Source organism: Centrocercus urophasianus, unplaced genomic scaffold (genome assembly GCF_019232065.1).
Source record: "Centrocercus urophasianus isolate 14NV4802_14NV808 unplaced genomic scaffold, USGS_Curo_1.0 seq_19, whole genome shotgun sequence".
In the NCBI taxonomy this organism is placed as follows: Eukaryota; Metazoa; Chordata; class Aves; order Galliformes; family Phasianidae; genus Centrocercus; species Centrocercus urophasianus.
The window spans coordinates 8,267,643-8,292,299 of NW_024884744.1; the positions used below are offsets into that span (position 1 = coordinate 8,267,643).

The following is a 24,657-nucleotide window of genomic DNA, read 5'->3' on the forward strand; positions in this document are numbered from 1 at the left end:
AGCAGAGCATGCAGAGTTGATCTTATCACTACAGAGGAATGAGGAAATAAACTTTCTTGAAAATACTGATTGAAATGATACAGCAAGATTATTTGGAGAAAAAAAAAAAGATAAAAGACGCAGCTTCACCCCTGCTTTAGAAAGCTTTGTTTCTATTTCTTTGTGATTTGTGTTTCAGACAGAGGATTACCTATCTGCTTATCACCCAAACTGCCATTTCTGCATGCTTTCACTAGATTTGGGTTTCTTCGTCTGTTATCACTCTCAAAAGAAGCATTGGTATGGCCTTACATAGCAGAGTCTGGAAAATACTGATTACTCAGACTTTTTCTCGCCCTCAAAGCAGTTATTTCCCTATGAGCAACATGTGGAGAACACAACTCAGAGGAAGAGTGAATGATGTGCTTAATTTGGGTACTATTTCCCAGTCTCCTGTAAGCACCTTTGGTTGTATGCAGCTCTTTGCAGGAGAACCAAGGAAGAAACTGCTTGAAGATTGTATCCTGCAGATGTAAAAAGCCTAATACAAAAGAGTCCTCCATGGGACAGAAAATTAAAAATATGAACACCACAAATGGAATATGATCAATAGAAAATACAAAGAATCCAGGAATGAGCCACAGGACAAAACATGAAAGCAAAAAAGGCTGCAAGCCAGCTACAGCAGCAATTAGATCCCAGCTGACTGTATGGCACTGTAGCAAAAGTCTCTACAGACAGTCTGCCAGTGGTCAAGAGACTCAAGAGACTCAAAGGGTTCTTTCTTTTGCAGTCTTTCAGGTTAGATCTTTCAGACATTTTGGAAAAAACACAGTTTCTGTGAACCACAGCTTGAAGTCATCTGGATGATGGCTGCACATGCTGTCACGTCTGCTGTACTCGTCTCACCCCTTTCTTGCCTGAAGATTAAAGGCAACCCCAGTTCTGTGATTTGATGAAGACAATCTGGTTTGGGTTCTCCATGACCTCTTTTTGGCAGCAAGATGAACTACACTGGCTACTTTGCAGTGGGCACGGCTCCATATTTTGTCTCAGCCAAGAGAAAAGGAGAAACTAACGAGTCCCACGTAAAACCATCTGGATGGTGCTCTCTCAAAGAGCACACCAAGGTCAGCACAAAGACATTACGAATGAAGTGCAAAGGTAAACATTTGTAAAACTGCATCCACATGGAAATTCGTACCCTTGGCGACTAGACAAACACATCTTTGGTTTGCTGAGAATCACAGATGCATCCAGGCTTGTTAGCTTCATCTTGTTGCACTGTACCCTTGCACAAAGTATTCACTCTTTTTTTCCATTCTTTGAGAGTCAGAAGGAAGGCCAAGAAAGGTGGCACGTAACAGGACTGTGAGAGGACACTCTCACTTAATTCAGAAACAGTCACAGTCAAAGTGGCATAAATGCTGCTTTCAACAGCTGTCACAGAGGTTCTTCTCTACTGATGAGTGGTCTATTTCATTGAATATTATTGGAAAAAGATGCATCTCTTATAAAAGAGGAGGGATTTTTCCCATCCATGACTAAAGTGCCCCACGTGGGTGCTAGTGCAGGGACAGCTCACAGGAGAAAACTTCCTGCTGATCACAGGAAGGGTTACATGTCAGTGGTTAAATCTGCAGTAAGGATGGAGTTTTAATTTCCCATTTGAAGGTGAGCATCTGCAGAAAGTGAGCTAGGAATGCATGACAGCACTGGTGCCCAAAGGTCGAGCCCTGACTCCCGCCCATCATGGGGATACTGACCAAACTTACATCCATCCTTATGCTACTTGGCAGTTAAGTGAGAGGCAATTAGCTGAGAATGTTTCAGGGCATTATTAAGAAACCGTCACCAAAGTGCTTAATATAATTTCTGTTCAGAGTAGTTCTCTGCTTCTGGTCACCGGAGCATTTAACTGAGAATGCGTTCATAAGAAAAATTCAAGTAGAAGGGACTGTGAGGAGTAAGGAATTCCAATAAAGATTCATGCTGCAGCTAAAACCATCAACCAGGGTGTGCCAAAAAGGGTGGTTCTGCTAACTTTGTCCTTGACTGTGTTCTCACTCTGCTTCTGCTGCAGTAGTGAGACAGCAGCCAGGAGGTGAGCGTGTTCAGACTGCTGAGCTAGCAGAAACCCATTCCTGCAACCAATAACAAAAGGCTTTCCCTTAGATCAGCTGGATGAAGTCACCCAGTTTATGGCTCTCTGGTCGCAAGATGCAACCCTGGTGAAAGAGAAACAAGGGGATGGGACCATTTGTTTTCAAGGCATCTTGCTTCTAGGTAGATTGCAGATTGATTATAAAGTGAAATCACATGAAGCAGCTTGCCCAGAATCACACGAGATTTGTATGTAGCTCAGCAGGGAACTGAACTAGTTTTCTGAAGTCTAAGCTAATGTTCAGAGCAGAATATCAGCCTTATCCTCACTGTGATACCTCTTCCATTCTTCCTGCTCACTCTGTGCATTGTCCAAGGGCTGCGTTCTTTTGCAGCCCATCTGTGTTTGCTTGGAACTGGACATGGTTCACTTGCATGTACTGTCCAAATGCTCTGATTGGCCTGAGGGAGCAGATCTGGGAGCAAAGGGCTGTGGGAATAGCAGGTCACAGCTGGGTGAGGAGGGAGAGAACAGCAATGTTTTCTGGAAGTCGAATTTTTGTGGGTGTTGTCATCTTGTCTGGATTTCTTTGACATTTTTAAACATCCAGGTGGCCTCCAGAATCAACACCTCTCCCTTTCACTGGTATTCTGTGGACACTGGACTTCCAAACTCATGAATTGTTCCTAATACAATCTTGGCTCAAAGGCAAAAGTATCTTTCTGCTCTTCCCCAGCTTCAGTTTGAACAATGACCTTTCCAATTAGAACTTCCAACCATGTGTCTCCCAGTGGGACTTTAGAAAGGATTAGCATTGAATGGAAAGAGATTGTAGTAATAGTAGCAAATGCTGCAATTCACTGGACAGCCACCCAGTCAAAGACAGTGCCTGGGGAAGCCTGTAACTACAGTACAAGCTACAAGGTAGAAGGGAAGGAAACAGGAAGAATAAGCAAAACTCATTAAAGAGAGGCAGCAAAGTTTATTTCCTTGATGGCTGAATCTTTGCTGTAGTCCTTATTTTGGTGAGGCTGCCATCAGCTGATTATGTCTTGGCACACTGAGGCTCTGGAAGGTTTCCTTAGAGGCCTGGTCATTGTAGGTGCAGCAAAGCGAGAGAAACTGCAGCATGCTGGAGCTGTTCCTGCTCCAGGTCCATCCTTGCTGTTGGGGATAGGAATGAATTACACTGCTTTTAGTGGATAGGACAAAGAAAAGCTTTGTTACCAGTGGTATTAAGATTTTGAAGGCTGGGCTGAGAAGAATTCTCCTGATCTGGGGAGGGCATTGCAAGTGTCACTTATTATTTAAGCTGATACATGCTGTGAAACAATGAAGTGGATAGTTTAGAATCTAAATGTCTAAATAAGTAAGAAGCTGCACAGAACTGTGGTTAGGTGACATTTCATGTACTACAGTGTGAGATCATCATCATCAAGGCTCCCTATTTTCCTGCATATACAAAAAAAACACAGATTCTGCAGTTCTTTGGGTACTAGATAGAATCCAATTCATGGATTCAAGCACTTTTTGTTTGTTTGTTTGTTTTTTCCACCTTATTTGGGCTATTAATTAAGGTAAAAGCATACACTTCCAAATGCTGTGAAAGCCATTCTTCAAATTACTCTCGCCTACAGAAAGCAGCCATTGGCCAAATCAAGTGACAGCAACCAGGCACCTGATCATATTTGCATGAGTTGTCAGTATGGTCAGCATATTTCACAATGCCTGGGAACATCTTTGTTTCCAACAATTGCAAAGGAGGAGGCCTGCACCTACCTCCAGAGTGACGCAGCCCTGCCTACAGATGTTCCTGAGATGTGGGTTCAGCAGCGCAACACTGACAGTGGATTCCTGAGAACAAATTGCAGAAGCCAGTGCACATGTGGAGACTTTGCCTAACCAAACTCTTCACAGCTTTATAGACAGTCCGTCTTCACCAGTTCCCTGGAAATCACAAATGCAGAAAGATGCCTCTTCATCTTTTGAGAATTCATCATACAAAGTGCTACAACAGCTTAGAAAAAAAAAAGATCACATATTCTGTGTAAACAGTTACATACGTGTACGTATATAGTTACATGAGTTTTGGTATTAAGTATGCATTTAGAAGATGAAAAACCATGTGCAAACATCTTTATTCGTTCCTGGAACAGATGTTCAGAAATTCTTATCTCCTACTGCATAGAGTCACAAGCTCTAACTGATGCTGTTGCTATCTGAAATCCTAATCCTTTGTGCAAGACAACACCACATTTTCTTCCCTCCCTCCTTGTAATTAAGTCTTTCTCAACTACCCAGGGTTGAAGAGTTCAAAACTGATCTCTGATTTATGGGTGCAGAATTATGAAGAACCCAAACTCTAGCAGCTATCAGTAGTATGTGAGTACTTTGAAGGCCACTCATGATGCTCTACCCACGTCAAATGAGATACCCCAGGCAGTGCCTATTCTTTGTCTCAACTGCCTCACTGAGTGAGACTTGGCAAGCATAATACTCAGCGTAATGGTGAGCAAACATTACCATCTAATGGCTGCTAGTGTTAATTGCAACTATAATTTCTATTTTAACAATGAAGGCACTTCCTTGTGTGAGTAATGATATGCTGAAAAAGGCAGCCGAACAATTGGAAAACAAACACAGGAAAGTAATAAAAGCAATGTTTATGATTTTGTTGTTTACATCAATATAGGAAATGTCATTTTGGGCAAGGCTTCACTTAGAAAACAAGAAGAATTGTATCCAAGGATATTTAAATGCCACACATTTCAAACTTAGTACAGGAGAGCAAGTGATCTGAGAAATACCTGTATACTAATGGTCATCCTTCACAGGTCTTGCCTCCAAAATAAATTTAAAAAATTATGTGGGCATTTATTTCCTATAGCCAGATAAGTAATACAACTGGGTCATAGACGTGGTTAGACATAGCTCAGCTGTGACAATTCAGGCTCTAAATGAAGCTATAAAGCCAACATGTCATCGTGCTGCTTGTGCTTGTATTTCCACATGCAGCTCTAACAAACCTTCCCACCACCGTCGAAGTATTCCAGCCTGTGTTAATGAGTCTGCTGTTGGCACCAACACACTTGCAGGATCTGCAAACACTTATTAAGGGTGAGACCAGGAACCACCAGAAGAGCTGGGCGCCAGGAGAGTCATGGATCCTCAATGATGCATACTTTGCTCAGGAAATTAAAGGTAATGAGTATTTGTCTCTTGTGCAGCTGCAGCATATTTAAAATATTTGTAGTTCAGATATTTTCTAGTTGTCTTCTCACATCCTCTTCCTCTTTCTTCTGAGAAATTGTTGTTTATCTATTTTAATTGCACTTCAAAAGCCCTGTACTTTGTCTAGTACTTATTGGTGTTCATTGACAGTCACCACAGACATAGAAACACTGTTTCACCCTAAACTGGAACAAAGCTGGATTTATGTTCCTCAGTCAGTAATATTATTTTTCTAGTAGAGCTACATAGATGCTGTCTTTCCAACTTCACCAACTCAGTATGGATTATGTGAATTTGCACGTATGGATAAATCTCACTTGCTGGAAATCTGTTACAGCATTAAAAGATTCTTAAAGCTCATCACCTCTCATATCTGCAGGCAAAGGATGACCTGCTATTCATTTTCAGACACCAACACGTTCCAAGCGACCACAGATTTCTTCATAACAGGCTCAGATGCTACAACTAGCGCTTTATGATGGCCTCCCCTCCACATGATGGTGTATCTGCAAGTGAAGGGTGAGAAATGCACGCATCTGCACTTGTACGTGTCACTGTCCTTACTCGGGCACTGTAATAGGCAAAATGCAGTTGACTCAGCAGCCCCCATCCTGCAGTGTAAGCTGTCTCGGGCACTACGAGTTCCTAAATGAAAGTCTACGTAATTTGCCTTCTTGAATACTCATTTCTGTGCTGCAGAACGGGTCCAAGAGCTGCGAGACGTCACCACCCCACCCCAAGCAATTGAATGAAGTGATCAAGATGGCGGCCGGAAGTGTCATTCTTCCACTTCCGCCGCGCTCCGCCCCCACGATGCCGGGGCGGGGAGCATGGCGTCGCTGTCGCCGCAGGAAGTGGCGGAAGGCTTTGGAGAGCGGACTCGGCGAAGCGGAAGTCGCTGAGGTGGACGGGGGTGGCGGCAGCGAGCGACGATGAACAACAAATTCGACGCGTGAGTCGGCGGTGTGGCTCAGGCTCTGCCCGCGGCTTCCATCCGCGATGAGTCACGGCGCCGCGCGCAGCCCCTTTCCCTTTCCCATTCCCGGCCCGGCCCCGCGCCCTGGCGGAAGGCATCGCCGTGGGACGGGCCGGCCTTCTGGCCACTGTTCTCGCTCGGCTTTTCCTGCCCTCGGCAGGGAGTGGGGCAGGCCGGGAGCCCTGAGGCGTGCAGGGGGTGATGGCTGCCGCGCCTGGCTCGGGCTGTGGAGAGCCAGGGAAAGGGTCAGAAAGCTGCGGTGGGGTCTCTGTGGCTGCTGACTGCAGATCTGGGGGTCCACGCGGTGGGGTTTTTTTTTGCATTGGGTCTGTGGTCCGGTACAGAGTGCTTGAATTCGTTTGCATGTGCCTGAGGAGTCTGTGTGTGCTGTCAAGTGTAGATTTCTAACCACCGGTGGCACTGCTAGCGGGAGGAGTGTATAAATAGAGGCTGCTGCTGCTTGGCTTGAAACTAATCAGCTCCAAAAAATAACGCTCACTGCCACTGTTCTTTTTCATTACCAGATTGAAAGATGATGATAGTGGAGACCATGACCAGAACGAGGAGAATAGCACACAGAAAGACAGTGAGAAGGAAAAGAATGATCGAGAGAAACCACAGAGTACCACCAAGAGGAAGGTAAGGTGCTGATGGCTGTGTTCCCTCACCGGGCATGAGGTGAGAGTTCTAGAGCTCTCAATTTAAGGATAAAGAAAATGTCTTGGAGGACTGTGGTCGTGTTATGTTTTGTTATTGTGGTGAAGATGGCAGAAGAACTGTGTTACTCTGGTTTTGAAGTTTCAGTTTGGAATGAAGGTGCATAATCTGGGTGGTGAGTGCTTCCTTCACAATTGTATCTAAGTGCAGCCAGGCTTTTGCTTAGATTAGAAAAAATGAAGCTTTATTTCCCTGATCCCTGAAAACAAAATTTGGAAGAGGATGTGGGGAAAGGAGTAATTGACAGAAGAGTGGTGGCCTTCAGCTGGCTTACAAGCTGTGTTTGTCCTGTTATTGACATTACTCTTAAGATCTCAGTGAGTGCAGTGTTCCTGTGTTGAGAAGGTGGATATGATTCTATGTTCCTATGATTCTGTGCTTATTTGTTGGTTTTTTTTTTTGTTAAATCTTGTGCTTATACTACTGTGTCTGAAGTAATGCAGTCATTGTAAATTTGCCATAGACAATAATAGAATAGAGACTTAAGCTCTCTTTACTCCTGCAGCAAGTGGAAAAAAGCCCCAAAGCCCTCATCTCGTGTCATGTCAGTTTTGACTCCTGGATAATAACTTCTTGTTAACCTCTTTTCACACTCATTAGAAGACAGAATAATCCTCCCAGAGTGTTGGGGGTGTCGGTTGTTTGAGAGAGATGCAGTCATCAATGAGTTGTAGTTGCTTTTGAATCATGGTTTGGTATAAATGAGTTTTATTCTTTGTAGGGAAGAATGACATTTTTTCTTCATCTGGAAAAAGATATTGCCATTTTTAGTTTGTCATTTTCTTTTGAGATAGTCACAGTACGGAATTAAAAGGTAAACTTAATAATGCTGTTTTTGATTGTTACGTGGCTTGTTTTTATGTGACAATTCTTAGAGCTTAAGTTGTTATTTCCTTAACCATCCCCACTCAGCAAATTTCTAGTACTCTTTGAAATAACCAGCTGCTGTTAGCCTAATGGTCCATGTCAGACAACTAGCAGCAATGGCGTTTTTCAGTGAAAATTACGGTTTGTTGTTTGTTTTACACCCTCTTAGGATGGGAACATGTGCATTTCTGATGCTGTGAATATATTTTTTTCCATTCTTGCTGTAGAGGAGCATATTAGAGATAAGCAATGTTTTTTGTTCTGCAGGCAGTTGTCCCGGGACCAGCTGAGCATCCCTTGCAGTATAATTACACTTTCTGGTACTCCAGACGAACACCTGGGAGGCCTACCAGCTCACAGAGTTATGAACAGAACATCAAACAGATTGGCACCTTTGCCTCGGTGAGTATATCTCTGTTGTGCTTGTATCATTGGGGCATGATGTAGTCATTGTGGCTGGCTTACTTTCTGTGCATTGACTGTATACACATGCATGCTGCACTTCTGCTGTTGAGAGCAGAGGACTTACAGGTGAGTTCTTGAACTGCCTACAGCAAATGGCATGTCCTAAGCAGTTCTCTTTTGCCCCATGCTAGACAGCTTGAATAATAATGGAAGAATGGTGAGAACTCTTGTAACTGTAACCTGCTAGGTGCAACGTAACTTGAGCAAGAGAACAGGTGAGCAAGAGAAACAGGTGAGCAAGAGAAGAAAGGAAGAGCTGTGAAGCAATGATTGTACAGCTATTTCCCCCTACCCCCCAATATTTGCACCACAAAGAGTGTTTCAAGAACATTTATCTGGTATGCTTGGTGTGTGAGCAGCTGTTGGCCTGGTGTCTACTGTTGCTGTGGAAGTGATAACTGAGGTGCAGTTAGGTGTTGCAGTGAAGTTGGTTGGAAGGCAAACTGCTCTTCCTTTACCTTTTTGCTGTTTGTGGTTGCTTATTCCTAGAATGAAGTAAGTACTAGAAGGGCAGCATTGGGTTGTTTTATGGTACTGATAATGTAAAACCATTGTTAAGATCTTGAGGTACACAAGAAAAATTGATTGATATTGTAGGCTGGAAATGCTAGAATTCAGGTAGGATGGAAGGAGGTTGGTCAGAAGATTTGTTTCCAAATTCTGTTAAAGAAGAAGGGAGAATAAGCTCTAGGAAGGACTGTCTGATGTGAAGCCTGGGTTCACTTTGTCCTTTGCTTTTTCAATAGAAAGCTCTAACTCAAAGCTTTTAAATGCTAACCACTAGAGGGCAGGTGCACTCATTGTGAGAACTTACATCCAAATGCAATATAGAAATTATCTTGCAGAAATAGATTTTCTGACCCCATTTCAGCCTTGATTCATAATTATATTGGCTATAAAAGCAAATTCCTGTGTGGATGGCAGAGATCAGAGTTTGAAGCAGAATTCCAAGTGCTGACCAAGTCGTCGAGGTCTCTGATGAGTACTTGGGATGGTGTCTAACCCTTCCAGCTTCACTGCTGATCTGATTAATAGCTGTGGTCTTACTGAGTGGAGTCCTCTTAAAATGTGGTAATTAGTATAATCAATTCCAATGCCTTCCTTTAAAGATCCAGCCTCTCTAAAGTCCTTTTTCATCTAGAGAATCTAAAAGAATAGATGTTTTATTTTTAAAAATTACAAGTTCTGGCCAGGCTATCTGAAGTAGACACAGGGGGGTGGCATGATGGAAAATGGTATTTTTCTAGTGGCCAGAATGTCATAGCAGGCTGTAAAGGGAAATAAGAGGGATTTAAACAAAAGCTCTGAGTGGCGCCTAAAGATTTTAAAGCAGCACCAGAATGTTTCTGTTGTCTTACAATCTGGATACAGTAAAAATCAATCCAAGATATGTCAGATTTGGAGGCTTCTGCAGTCTCCTTTAGCGCTGAGAACAGTGGTTGGTGCAGGAATGAGTTCTCTTGTAGTGCAAGGAGGCTTGGCTGCAGCTGTTGCACTTGATGTATGTCCACTGATTTAAAGTTTGAGCATTAGAATCTGGCAACTGTTCTCTAGAGCAGAAGCTGTCTTAGCACAGACTGCACCAAATAATTTTTGCAGGCACTTGTTGAATGTTCCAGGTGGTCACTTGCTGATAGAGCCAATGAGAAGTAGGCACCCAAACTCTGATCCTATTGCTATCCTAATAAACACCCTCATGACAAGAAATAAAGAGAAAAGGGGAAGGTGTGTCTGGCTAGCTGTTGTACAAAGGGCTCTGAACAGTTTGAGCAGCCTCACTGTGTAGTTCATGTCATTGCAGGTGGAGCAGTTCTGGAGGTTTTACAGTCACATGGTACGTCCTGGGGACCTGACAGGCCATAGTGACTTCCATCTTTTCAAAGAGGGCATCAAACCCATGTGGGAGGTGAGTTGGAACTCTCATGTCTGCCTTGATACTTCCCCAGAGAATGATGGAGGAAACCTTCTGTGAAGAAGAGACTCGTTGCTTAATGGCACTCTTGGATTCAGCTTTTTCTTCTGAATTTGCTGTAAATTTATTCTCAAAACTCTGTTTTGTGGAACCTCATGGCTCTGTGATGTTCTGGCAGGGAAGAGGGCAGATGAAGGGAGTTTCTAGCTGTGCTTGCTGTGGGTCCAGAAGATACCTCTGGGCAGTGTTGCCTGCAGCTCAGTAAAAAGGGTAGCCCAGATAAGCTCTGTGCTCACTGCATACTAACTTTTACCCCTTGTTATTCCTTTGTCCTATGGCAGCAGCGTGGAGCTTTCCTCTAAAAGGGACTGAACCTATCAATGAGGGTAGAAGTAAGAAAATAAGAAGCAAGGAGATGCACATGCTTAAAAGCCTACAGCTGTACACAGAACAGGAAATGGAAAGAATACTTAGCCTTTTGTTCACCTTTTTTCTTTACGAAGCACTTGGTTTGCATGTGTTCATTTCTGTCCAAATCTGTATAAAGAGAGGAAAAAAAAATCTTTGCCCAACAAATCATTCTTCCAGTTCCTGGCTGGCTTCCAGCAATGACCAATACCATTTGCAATATGAGAATTTTATGTGTTGCTCTGCAGTACCTAATTATGCTGCTTGGTCCTGAGAAATTTATATGTGACCCTGGTTGGCAATTATTTTAAGCAAGGTGTTTTATAGCCAGTTACTGCAAATACAATTTATATAAAACGCTTAACCCTCTTTGGACTTCCAGTCAGCTCTCGATCAGCTGCGCTGATAATGTGTCCACCAGAGAGTCCACAAGTTAATGATAGCAGAATTTCTGTAGAGAATTTCCCTGTAGCCATTTCAAGATGAGGACGGAGAGGCTCTTTTTATTTCTGCTCGGGTTGCCTTCTTGTACTTGTGGAAAAAGGCCCTTGTTGCTTCCCTTCTCTTTGCTACTCTTTTTAGGGCTTTATGTTCCTTCCTCTTTGAAAGTAAGCTTAATTACTGTAATTTCTGTGAGCATGTGTACATATATGTAGTTCTGATCTTTTTTAGTATCCATCTGTGCCTTTTCTGGGTAAAGTCATAGCAGTAAGCATAATGTTCCCATGTGATTTTCTGGGCCGCAGATCATTATTATTCCGGTAAAGGGAAATGAAATGCTTGACTGAACCAAAGCTTGTTTAACCTGAAAGAAAACTAACAATAACCGTAAAACACACAGAACAGCATCTGCTTCCCAATGACCATTCTCTTTCTAGCCTTGAACCTTCTTAAACAATGCTTAAGGTGTTTTGAGCTATACCAATTTATTTTCTTCCTGCTGTAAGTCAGTGTGGAATGTTTGAGGAGTTAAATCCAACATCCAAAGGCTGAACTCTGGGCAACTTAATTCTTAGAGTGGGGTGTCCACAACTTGGAAAACAAGGATGCTTAATCAGAAAGCACTTTGCATTTCATGGGAATGTACCACATTCCTAGAACTACTGCTGATTGGATTCTTCATCTTGCACGTGGCTGCTCTCATGCTTTGAGTTTTGTTCAGAGCTCACACCTTCCCCTTGCAGTATGGGTTCTAACACTTACATGAAGACTGGGGGTCTGGTGAGTGCTGCTCTTGTGCTGACATTTTCCCATTTGCTCAGGATTGCTTCACTGGCATTTGCTTTCTCTGAGAGCACACAGATGCTTAGTTTTTCTAAGTTCTAAGGAAGCTTTATAGCTTCCTTTAGCTTTATAGCTAAAATAAAGTTAATTTTGTTCCATTAAGATGGATTGGGCTGTCTTGCCTAGCACCTTTGAAGTGTAACTTAGTTTGGCAAACGGGATTGCTAATTATTTGGCCAGGGATGTTCTGTGTCATACCCTTCTCTACAAACTCTTTTCTTCTCTGTTTCTGTCCTCGACCTCTGTTCATTCCCTTCCTAACTGCCACCTCCTCTCAGACTTATTCCTACTTCTCAGTTGTGGGCTTTGGATGGAGTTTGTTTCCCTTTAAGAGTTTCCAGCTACAAGGAAATGCCACAGTGAGAATTCTGCACAAAGGAAGAACTGCTGTTTGATGTGCTTGTGTGTTCTGTGAAGCAGGGCAGTCTGTAGCAGTTTTCAGTTCAACATACAGAATTGCAGTTTTGAGGTGATGGGTTAGGCACTTAGCATAAATTTTTCCTCTCCTTTCTCCCGATTTTTGTGTATTTCCTTGGCTCAGCACAGTTCATCTGTATCTGTGATAATGACAGTGGCTTTCAGAGAAAGGGCATTCTGTGTTAACTTGCTATGTGAGCTCATTCCTGGAAATGCTGAAGGAAAGTGTGTTCCTACTTTCCCCTTACTTTTAAACATGATTTTTTCAAACTGTTTCCCTGCCTTCCATGTTCTGTGATAAGGGATTTTTCCTCTTCTAATGAGGAGAGCTACGTATACAAGGGATTAAACAAAGGTGGAATTAGGCTAGAGTTTGGAATAATTTTAGGGTTCTTGCCTCCGATTCTGTGTGCAGATGGATAGGTTGTTGTAGTCTTCACTAGTGGGATCAAAATACTAGAGTTCAAGCCTTCAGTGTATAGTGTCCTCTGGGATGTTGAGAGTCATTGTTTCAAATACTTGGTATTCAAAGTAAGTGGCATTCCTCTTTCTCCACTTGTATGGGGGAGCAGTGAAATGCTTTTGCTTTGAAATACCTCCAGATATCCTGGTGCTCCACCCAATCAATATCTGCTACTGTCTATGGCTTCGCTGTTGTGTGGGAAGCAGAAAAATTACTAGAAGAAAACAAATTGATTTCTTGCACATCTTCCTAGGATGATGCCAACAAAAATGGTGGTAAATGGATTATCCGTCTGCGAAAGGGCTTAGCGTCACGATGTTGGGAGAATCTCATTCTGGCCATGCTTGGAGAACAGTTTATGGTGGGCGAAGAAATCTGTGGGGCAGTCGTCTCTGTCCGATTCCAGGTAAGCCGTTCTGAGAGCTGGCATATGCTTCCATTTGGCAGGGCTGCAGAAAATGCCATCTGCTTACCCCTTCCTTACGTGCAATTCTGTAGGAGGACATTATCTCGATATGGAACAAGACAGCCAGCGACCAGGCCACGACAGCCCGGATACGCGACACGTTACGAAGAGTGCTCAACCTACCTCCCAACACCATCATGGAATATAAAACACACACCGATAGCATCAAGTACGTATGGTGGCAGGGGGAGGGCCTGCTGCAGGTTGCATATGCGTGCTCGAGCAATTTAATGCAGATCACAGGAATGGAGAGAACTGCTCGTGTGCATCGGGGCTGTTCGGTGCGAACAGTAAGACAAACAGCGGCGATTGTTGCCAGTGTGCTTTGAAAGCTAAATGTCTGTGTCATTATTGTGCTGTTATTAGGTTCGTTCTGTTCTAATAGTGTTCTTTTTGAAGTGTATAGTCCTGGGCTTTGTTAGCAATCCACCCAGCCTGTCACTTGGGAGATGGCTGCCCAAAGTGGGACTGTGGCTTCATATATTCAGACACAAGATTGCAGTGTAGGGGGGGGAATGTGAGATCATTAGAATAAATAGAGATTCAAGGGAATAAAGTGCGGAAGCTAACAGGGATTTATAGTGCCATTAGACTTATAAATGTTCTTGGGAAAGAGCTGTGTGAATTTACAGTGCTGTACAAATGATTTCTAATCATAATAAACGTCGTATATTAAGTCTTCCAGGCCCTGGTGACAGAGGGTCTTTAACAAGACTAGAAGATCATGGTACACAGAGAGGACAACTGTATTTTTAAATAAACCTATTACAGCTTACCATACCAGGCCATTCAGGGTGACTTTTATTTCCCATAGTGTGACAGAGAATTGCATGTGCAAGAATTGGTTAGAGTGAATTACTTAGTTTTTCTTTTTTTCCTGACATATGTTATGAACCAATACACCAATTAGATCATATTGATTAAATTAACACTTGAAAGAAGTGAAACAAATTAATAAGATAGTGAGCTTTTTTCTTGTCCAAACCTTAATCAGGGTCCAAGTACCTTTCATGACTTATTTTCATTGTGCTGGCTTGTCCTTTCTGCATAAACACCATCTCTTTGGTGTGCTGGCAGAGAATTTGGTGAGCTCAGTCCTGCTTTTAGGAGAAATATAGCTACTAGTAGCACCTGACTTGGGGTGTGAGTCACTAGCAATAATACATGAGTCTGTTTAAACTGCCTTTAGGCATCTAGTGCTCCACATGGCCCTCCTGCCTGTGTGTGTGGGAAGGAGAAGGAGAGGGGAAATTATTGTTCTTAAACCCTGTCTTTTTCCAGTATGCTTTGGTGTTTTTGAAAGTTCCTACTTACGTTGAAATCTTGTGATTTTTGCCAGTAACATTTCTCATGTCCTTCTTGCCAGGAGAGGGCACTATCAACTCTCTACCTGTGTTATGAGGTAGCAAAGTGCTCATGTGGACATTTTCCAGGATATTTTGCTTGTGTTCTGCAGTAGATGACTGCAAGCTGGTACTGCGGCTTTCTGATGTGAGGAAGGAGATTGTTCTGTTCTCCCAGACTCTGTAAGGAAAGCTGTATCCCAAGCCTGTGTTGCAGCTTTGATATTTGTTTGTGTAGCAAGTTGAGACAGGAAGTGATGTGGCCTTTCCTTTATAAGCTATCCCCATCAGCACTTCCTAGGTCACAGTGCTGCTGTTGCAATGTTTGTGTCTGGTTTTGCTCAGGCAGGCATCAGTCCTGGAGTGATGGTGCATCCGGTGTCACGGTCTTATTTCCCTACTGTAGTCTATCAAACCGTGTTGGCTGTCCTCTCTTTCTCTGTAGCATAGGTTTCATTTTATTCTTCTGATGTATGGTGCAAGAGGAGCTTGTCCAAGAATAACAGGTGTTTGAGGAATCAAATTTAGTGGTTCAGATTGCAGTTGGGAGCAGTTGTTAAATAGAACCAGGCTGGCTTGTCTCCCACATACCCTTCTGTGGGTAGGAGTGTTTGTCAGAAGTTGGTTTGGTGTCCTAGTGGAGTAGGTCTGAGCAATTAACCTTCCATCATGTAGGGTGTCATGAAACTTTTTTTTTTTTTTTTTTCCATTGCTTTGCTTGAGCTGCAGCACTCTGCTTTTAGTGCAGTCCAACATTTCCTTCTAATGGTGCTGGTGTAAATCCAGACCAGAGCTGCTTGTCATTGGAGTTTCTGTGTAGTGGTGCGTGGACTGACTTATTGTGCTTTTCTTGCTCAGTATCAGTGCTAGCACGGAGGAGTTGCAGGCAGCAAGCTGCACAGAGGTGATGGTGCCTGCTTTGTTGACAGAGAAGAGCAGGACAGCCCCAGCTTTCAGGCTGACTCCGCTTGGCTAAGCTTCGTGTCATTAAGGATTTCTCACTAATGAAGAATCTCTTGTGTAACTAGTTCTATCCTCCATAAAGTCTGGCTCCTTTTCCTCGGCCATCTATCAAGCCCTGTTGAAATACTGTCCGTCATGAATAAACTCCACTTATGCTGTGCATGTACCATGTGATTTATGGCTCGAGAGGGCTTTCTAGCCAGCGCTCAGTATTCACACTCTGGCTGTGTTTTATGAAAGGCTCTAATGGAAGAGCCATGCTGTAGGCTTTGTCAGGACTGCCTTTCTAAGGGAGCTTGTGGCATTTTTCATTTGTATGGGCTGCATCTCTCCTCTAGAGCTCTGCTCGTGTGCAGGGTTTGATTGGCATTGATTGTGCTTTGGGAAAGGGAGCATGCTTAGCAAGAAAAGAACAGGCGTTTCTCAAAACCTTGACTTTCAGGTAGTGAATTGACCTGGATTAGCTTTTGACACACTGTAAATGAACATTCTGGTAGAAATTGGTAGTGTGCCCCTCGCTGTGGAAGCTGAGCACTGTGTTTCAGGTTTTATATATTCCCTTTGTGGTATTGCACTTCATATTAACTTGTTTTTAGACACCATTTTTCATGAGTTGTCAGTGAGGCTGCAGCCTCCTTTGTTTCAGAAGGTGGTGGCACTGCCAGGCTGCTTTTGAAAAGTATCTGTTGCTTCACAGTTATTCCAAAGAGCTCTTCTGCATTCTGTCCCTTCAGCTCACAGTGGTGGGACTTGTGCATTTAGCTAGATAAGCAGATCTTTCATTGCAGTATTCACATGTTCATCCTTTCTCTTGCTTGCTATATTGACAAGCTGCCTAAATCCCTGCAAGTGGAAGGGTCGGCCTAGTCTGTATTAATTACCAATCTTACTGGAAGAGCTCGAGCATTCTCTTGTACTCTCCTTAATTCCAGAGGATTTATAGTACCTTAGACGTTACAGTGCTCACTCAGTACCTGAGAACACCACATTTTGTGAGCTGCCTTCTTTCAGTAGCTGGGAAGAGATTGCTTCTCTTTGTTCCTTCCCAGAGGTGCACTCATTTGAAGTGGACAGTGTAAAAGGTTCTGTCATCAGTGTTCTTACCTTGGAAGTGATGTGGCTCAGCACTGACATTGGGTTATGGGCAGCAGCACTCTGTGTGGTTTGGAATTAAGGAAAAACAAATCTTTTTAGAGCGTATGCTCTGTGGTTTGTGGTGTGTTTTCTTGTGTGTTGTTTTTTGTTTTGTTTTTGAAAAGCATATCTCCTGCCCTGTCTGGGGTTTTCAGCCTTACTTTTCTTTGCTGATACCTGTGTGGTCAGTGACCATCTCCTGTGCTGAGAGCTCCCACCCGCAGCACCATCCAGGATACCCACGAGAGCTGAACAGCATTGCTTCATGTGACAGGAGAGACCAGGCATTCGCTGTGCAGCTGTACTGTGAACTTCCACTGAGCTGAGTGGTCTGGAAATATTTTGGTTGCTGTGTGACTTTATGGATCGTCCTGTCAGCTCAAAAGCAAGGCTACTTTTTTTTTTTTTTTCTCTGAAAACAAAGCTTCAGTTATTTGTAAGTGCCTGCTGCAGTGAGAGCTGAGCAGGGTATAAAACTCCCTGTTCCTTTCAAAGTCACTACTGATAACTAATGGGATGGCTCGAGTAAATGAGAAGAATAGTTGATCTTAATAGGGCTGGCACCGGGTTCATTTCACTGCAGGCAGTTGGAGGAAATGGCCTTGGACAATATTTTAGTTAGGAAGCAAGCAGATAATCCTAGGGAGGGAATAAGAGTAAGAAGAATGCAGGAACAAGGTTATTGTGTTTTAAAGATTTTAAAAAAAAAAAAAAAGAAAGGAAAGGAAAGAAAGTGGGGGTGGAGTGGGCAGTGCAGTCTTGAATTCGAGGGAGACGTGACAGAAAAAATCCTCAGGGGAAGTGGTAAATGTGTGGCCAGATGAGTGTTTCTGAAGCAGTAAGATGGTGATGGTGTGCTGGTGAGAAGTCTCCTTGTTATGTAAACTTCACATTTTTATAACACTAGGTTCCATTTGCTTGCTAATTTCCAGGAACATTAGGAGTTGATACTCTTCAGTGGTGCTGTCCTATTTGTGTCGTCTTTGTCTTCAGCTGTACCTTGTCTAAAGTTGCTCAGTTTGCAAATGGGCCCCATGCACACTGATGCCTGTCGATGGAGTAATGGGTTGTCTTGGATCTTGCCAGCTCTAGAGGGCTGTGTTGCTTCACTCTCATTCCATCAAGTCAAAGAACAGGAATAAAAGACAAAAAAGAGCAGTGAGGTTCCAGATCTGATAGCTGTCGTCTTCTCCTGAGGCTCTGCAGTGCTGGCTTAATCCATTTATCACTCCATTCTCCAATTCCAGTAACCTTTCTTGGTGCTGCAAGTTAAGAGCACTTCCGTAGACTCAGGCTTTGAAGTGATGGATTCACTGCCTTTTTCTTTGTCAATTCTTCAGAAGCATCTGTGACTGTGTAAAAGGCTCCCATATCTTGGTGGCCTGTCTCTTAGCAAAGAAGCTGCTGTAATCCACTTCGTGTTTCTTTTCAAGGAGGTCAGTTCAGATATGTTGATTCCATAGTTGTGATGGCTTCCCCACTGGCCTTAGCTGTGGATACTGCCTGTTAAACGAAAGGATTATTTCAAGCTACAAGAATATCCTGGATATTTATATTTTAAAAGCTGTTGGCCTGTGGGCTTATCACAGAGCTCCTGGTTGGCTTTGGATAAATCCTTTAAGCACTTTGCTAGAGTGTGGGGAGCACCAGAAGAGTCAGTGCTGCTCTTGGCACCATGTGTGCAGTGTGCAGTGAGCAGTGGCCGTGCTGGCAGGTTGCATGCAGACTGGTGGAAGGCACAGACCTCGGTGAGTGCTGTGAGAGCAGCATGTGCTGTGAGCTCTCTATCTCCTTTTTTTATTTTATCTGGGGAAGGAGATGGTAGGGAAGCAGAGCCATGTTGAAAAATACCGAAGGGGAACTGCTGGGATTTTGAGAAAACAACTGGTGCTGCTTTCACAGTTTAGATTTAGAAAGTCCCTTGAAGCAGCTGTGGTTGTTCTTCCCGTTTTTGTTGAAGTCTGTGATGGTGGCTTCTTTTTGCATGTATTTTTTTTTTTTTTCTTCAACTTGAAAGGGAGCTCTGCTTGCATCCTGACCCTGGGAGTGAGGGAGGCAGTGGGAAACTTAACAGTTGTGGGTCAGGAATGAGTGTGGAGGAGCAGCTCTGGCTGGCTTTATTTAGCCTGCTAATGTTTCCATTTCCCATCTGTTCAGTGGGAATAACCTAAGTGTTGGAGATCAATTCACTGAGTATCTGATTGTCACACAGACAGTATAGCACTAAGGTACTAAAAATGTCTATACATAAAAATAACCTCTTAGACTCTCTGGCACTGTGCCCTTGGCACATCACAGGTCATAAAGATTCTGCCAGACAAAATTAACTGGCAGCCTCGTTCAGTACGAAATGGAGAGCAGTTTGCTCTGCTAGCACAGTTTAGGTACATTAGAGCAGACACATCTTGGTGGATTTTTTCAGTCAAGTCAGCAGATAGTTGGATTAATTAGCAGTATAATATGTATGAGGGTCTTCGCTTAAAAATTCTTGGCTGGAAGATCCTTTTCTCTGTGTGTGAGGAGGGCTTGGCAGCTGAAGGACTGTGTGTGTGATGTTATGAGATGTTGGAACTGAGAACTCCTTGGTTTGAAAGGGTAGTACATTATTGATTATGTAGGCAGATAATCTGCCCTCGTGTCCCTTCTGTGGAGAGGACAGAAGCTGTGGGTTTGAGGGGGACTGCAGGAGAGCAAAGAGATGTAATTATTGGTAGTAGAGATGTGGTAGGAGTAGAAGGAATGGGAGATTGAAGGGAGGATATGAAGGCAGAGACTGGAATGAGGCTGGAGACGTGGGTGGCTTTCCAACTTGTGTTCAGTAGTTGGGAAGGATTGTGGCTGCAAGTTTGTCTTCACCCAACTTTCTTCTGGAGAGTATCTGCAGCCTCTGGTGCTGTGCACTGGCTGGGTGACAGGCAATTTTCTGTGGCCTTTCAGGGTACTCTGTGTAGGCTTTATCAGGGGAGAGTTGGAGGAAACGCACCCATTTAGGAGCCTGTGCTGGTGCCTTGTTTAGAATGAGCCACCGGTGGGTTTGTCTCTGACAAAGCTGTGTGTCAAGCTGGATTGCAGATCTGACCTCAGCAATCATCTGTGGCAATCATCTGTGAGATCCCTTAGCAAGACCTTGTGCTAACTTACACTTTATTCTGCCTTGCACTTTCCCAACTGAGTGCTGAGGGAGGACTGATGTGCTAGTGAACCCCAGCTGTCTGGAGAGCTGTCCTTGCAGCATTTACAGCACCTTTGCTGTCTGCTTTTTCTCTTCGTGTTTTCTTTGCTTTAAAGTGTCTGAGTGTCAGCTCAGAGATTAGATGTAGCTTTGGGACTCCTGTGGATGACTGTTACTTGTCCATCCTAGTCATGATCAGGAAGATTTTTGTGCTCCTGGGGATTCTCAAAAGGTGAATTCTGATCCCTTTCAAAGAGGGATTTGCCATCCTGCTTTACGGGAAGGTAGTGTCACAAATTCCAAGGAAGACATTGTGGTAACAAGCTTCTTGCTCCTGTTTGCTGTGTCCCCAGCAAGCCTGCCTGCTTGTGATGTAGTCTTTCACAGTACCCATGACATTCACTCTGCTGGTACATTCTCTGTTTATTTGGGCCTTTGCTGGGAAAGAGCATGTGACAGCTGAGCTGCTTTTGCAAATGCTGATGAGGAGCTTGACTGTGAGGCACAGGTAGCAGCCAGGCTGAGGGTCCATTTTAGGCACAGATGCTAACTGCTGTGGAATTTCCATCTCTGTACTCTCCTGTCTGTTGCAGTGGCCTGATGAGGCAGTGCAGGAAACAGGATGTGAGGTGTGGCTGGCACTTAGCAGCTAAACTCAGCAAGACCGCCTGGGTTTATGGCTGACCTGCGTTCCCTTTAGGGTCCCTCTGGCTCTGTGGAACTTTGGATTGGTGAATGGCTTGGCATGTGCTGTAGCCTCCAGCACTGTTCAGCTGCGTATGAAAAACGATGAGGTCCTTTGATGTCTCTGATCCTGGAAGATAGTAGTCATGCTCACATTAACCTCAGCATCGTTTCTTTATTTCCCTGAGAGGGGCTTTCAGAATGGTGCCTTTGTAAAACAGACAGCAATTTTTCAGTCTGCTAACTTTGTACGTCAGTAACATTCTCCACCAGGGAATGCAGCGCTAGGCCTGTCCCTCCAACTTGTTTGAAAACGTTTTCATTTCTGATAGCTCTGGCGTTTTTACTGGGCTGTTATTAACGGTGCAGGTTTACAATAGGAAGTGAGATTTTCTATAAACAATTGGATTCTGCTGCCTGATTGAGGACTGGCCTATTAACTGAGCCATACAGCATTAAAAGAAGACCCTATTGTAGGGATTACTGCAGAGATGTGGTGAAGCACGAGGCCAGAAGCTAGCTGAGTTTAACCTGCCAAGGAATGTGATAATCCTCTAGAAATACAAAACACTGGCTATTTTATTAGCGATAGGAAATGGATATTCCATTTGTGACTGGGAAGGTCATACCTGTCTCTGGGTATTAATGTGCCTATATCGCCGGCAGCCAGTGGGAACGCTTCGTGTCTGTGCAGAACGTAAAAGCTGCCTTGCGCTGTCAGATGTTTGGCTGGGTTTTAAGGATGCTTCTATCCACTAGGGCTATCAGAGAATGTTGCCTTGCTCTCTGAAGACGAGTGCCTTTCAAACGCCATTGAATGTTTCTGCTCTTGTTAAAAGTTAAGAAGCCTTTGATCTGAAGTGCTGTTTTTTTGTTTTTTGTTTCATTTTTTTTTTTCCCTCTGGCTTGCCAGGGCCTGGGAGGAGTTTCATGGCCTGGTGAACAGCAGTGGCCGCTGATCGAACGCTCCCCCCCCTCTGTCACACCCAGGGTAGGGCCTCATCTTTCTTCCTATGTGACTTCATGGCATACCTCTCAGCTTCCATCCCTCTTCCCACGGTCTGGCACGTTTTCCTCTTGCCTTGTAGGCCAGGTGGTGGTTCCACCGCTGGCTTTTTCCCAAAGATCAAAAAGCTGTGGTTGTTTGTTGTTGTGGTGCGTTTTTTGTGACCAAAGGCACCAACGTTCACAGTGGTCTGCGTTCACTCAGCACTTTCTGTTGCAGTGCTGTGTGCTGCTTTGTTAATGTGTCCTTCCACTGTGCAAGCCAGTTGTATCCCAGACCTGGTCCTAGGAGGCTGAGAGGTATGTCTTCAGCTTGGGTCTGCTGCCTAGGGTTGTCTGTTAGCAGCTATGAAGTGGTAAATGAGTGCTGAGCACATTTGTGCAATGGATGCTGAGAGAGGTGCCTAGAGCTTGGCATACATGCCTTTGCTCTTGTCAGTAGGCTGGGGCAGAATAAATTAGTCTGTCAATAAAAGCTTGTTCAGGAAGGACACAGTAGCTACTGTATTTAGAAATAAGAATAATGCTGTGGCCCAAGGGATGAAACTGCCTGCTACTTCTGGTAATGGCAACCAGCCATGTGCAGAGAAAATAGGCAAGGTGAGCTCAGTGCTGTTGTGATTGTTTTTTCCCCTCTAGGGCCCAGTTTCCTGACAGCAGGCACTTTCTCTAAAAAGGGCTTGCATGAGGCCTTGTGGTGGGGGCTGTGTTTGGTTGTAGCCAAGTGGGGTTGCTGTGTTGCCAAGCGCCAGGGCAGAGGAACCCACTGAGAGAAGCAAATCTATTGTCTGAATCCCACCTTGTGATGGGATATAGCTGCTCCAACACAGCTGAGCTCTGGAGAGCTGCTGGGAGTCCCGCTGCTCCCAAACCACCTTCCACAGTTTTGGACAAGCAGTGCTTTCATAGTTTGCTCTGAAGTCTTTCCTTCCTCACGATCTGGGCTTTTGTGAGGATCAATGTTTACAAAATATTTCACAAGCACTTAGCAGTATTTTTATTGTTAGAGGACGTTCAGGTGACCTTCCAGAAGAGAAAACCACCTCACTTCATTAAATACCAGTCTCAGAAGGCAGTATGTGTGCCAAGTGGATAGAAAGACAGTGACAGATTTGATTTAGTTCTCCACTATATTGAGTTACCTGTGCTAACCAGGGAGAGCAGTGATGAGCAGAGGGATGGGGGCATTGTGATAATGGTGAGAAAACAAAAGATGGAAAAACTGTTCAAGAGCTAACCAGAGTGTGCCATCCTCCTGGGGTAGATGGCACAGGTGAAAGTACACTGTGGGATGAAAAGTCATACTGCTATTGCAAATTAACTGGAATCCAGTTAATGAATTCTGAATCGTGTTCCCAGATGGCAGCACAGCCTGCTTTGTTTGCAAGTACAAAGGTGAACCCCAGTCTTCTACAGATAGCCTCCAGCATGGTTTTTGCTGTCAAGTAAAAGTAGAATAACTTGGTTAACTCTCCTGAAGAGTATTTTTGACTTCCTTCTGCTCCTCCAGCTTGCCTCCTGGAGCTGCTCCAGCATGCACTGTGATGTTACAGCTGCCATGTGGCTCTTAGCAGTGCACAAACCTAGCTCAAGGCTTTAAACAGGGTTTTACAGTCCTGCAAAGCACCTTGCTTCTGAAGCTATGAGCTGCCTTCACTCTTCAGCAAAGCTGTGCCAGTTTGGTGCAGTGTGTGCTCAGGCATCCTTGGGTGTTCGGTTTGGGCGACTTACTGTCCTGCCCTGGTTAGGGGAAGGCACCAAACCCATTCTCCCAAAATAATCATCATCTCCTTTAATTCCATTTGGATAAGAAAGGAAACAAACTAAAACAAACCAATACCTTTCTGTTGATGAGTAAATATGCTTTGCCTATTACTGCTGCTCACAGGCTAGCAGTAAGCAGATACAAATTTCTGTAATCTGCCCCATCTTCAGTCACTGCTGCGTCCTGCAAGACTACACAAATGAAGGTGGTGGACCAGCACTGCTTTGTTGGTAGCCCCATGGCTGTACTCATGTGAGTAAAAGCTGCTGAGGAGACTCTCCTATTTAAATTTAGGGGAACTGTCATTTTCAGATTAAATAGTCCTTTGGTCTCTCCTGCCTTAAAAGAGTGAACTTATTGATAATGAGAACAAAATATACTGGACCTGGAGGTCCATGAGGATAAATATTTGAGAAGAAAGAGATCTTGCAATTTAAATCCCAGAATCTGTCAGGGAGATGTGCAGTGCCTACTGTATGCTTTGACAACAAGAGGTAATACCTTTTTCTTCCCAATTTGAGTGATGATGAAGCAAGATCTCCTTGTGTTCTGGAGCAGCAGGTTGGCTCAGGTGGAAAGTCTCTAGTTAGGAAGCAGATCTGCTAAGGAGATTTAACAAGTGTTGATTTGGGTGACAGGCTGGGTTGGCAACACTGATAGCCATGGTGGGTGGGATCATGGGGTGCTGGGATCTGAACAGTGCACATATTTAACCTCTTTCTTTCCTCTGTTTTCCAGGGATAATTCAAGCTTTCGAAACACAAAAATCACATTGTGAGAACAAGAGTTGGCACTAAGCTCCTCTCTCCGTGTTGACAGCACTGAGAGGTTTCCACCAGTGCTCTCTGACCTCTGAAGGGACTCATGGGCCACTCTCGCACTCCTTCTCGGAGGAAGGATCCATCTGAAGCCCTCCAGCAGTGGTGATGATAGAGGCTGATTTTGTCATACACAAACTTTTTTAGCAGCGGGGCGGGAGGCCAACCTTTTGATTAGCAGTGTGCCCTTGGGGCCGCATCTTGCAGCACTTTCCTCTCTTTCTGTACATGGCATGCAGGATCTCTGGGATTCTGCCTTGATGTCAGAGCCTTTCGCTGAGGGATACCAGTATTATAAATCTCTCTGCAGCTGGGAGGAGCTTCCCAGTTGAGAGTCAGCCCCATGGTTTTCAAATGCCCACTTTCAGCTCTGCCAATAAATTATTGGGTCTCTTTGTTTCTTTCAGTCTTTTTTTCTTCTGCTTTGTCTAAAATAGTGACGTGGTACTTCTCTAGTCTGCGGTGAAGCCCTAGGGCTGTTTCT

At 44.1% G+C, this 24,657-nt stretch overlaps 1 protein-coding gene across 2 annotated transcripts; it reads left to right on the plus strand.

Annotated features, from left to right (window-relative positions):
* The first annotated feature begins 6,158 nt into the window (after positions 1-6,158).
* On the plus strand, positions 6,159-24,579 carry EIF4E2 (eukaryotic translation initiation factor 4E family member 2). 2 transcript variants are annotated; one of them, XM_042820923.1, is made up of 8 exons: positions 6,159-6,266; positions 6,815-6,929; positions 8,142-8,276; positions 10,141-10,245; positions 13,077-13,229; positions 13,322-13,458; positions 21,499-21,576; positions 24,094-24,579. In XM_042820923.1, the coding sequence occupies exons 1-7, from the start codon at positions 6,247-6,249 to the stop codon at positions 21,542-21,544; spliced, it is 711 nt and encodes a 236-aa protein (XP_042676857.1). In that variant the 5' UTR covers positions 6,159-6,246; the 3' UTR covers positions 21,545-21,576; positions 24,094-24,579. The 2 variants fall into 2 exon arrangements, with proteins under 2 accessions (XP_042676857.1, XP_042676858.1); XM_042820924.1 differs by lacking the exon at positions 21,499-21,576.
* The last annotated feature ends 78 nt before the right edge of the window (positions 24,580-24,657 follow it).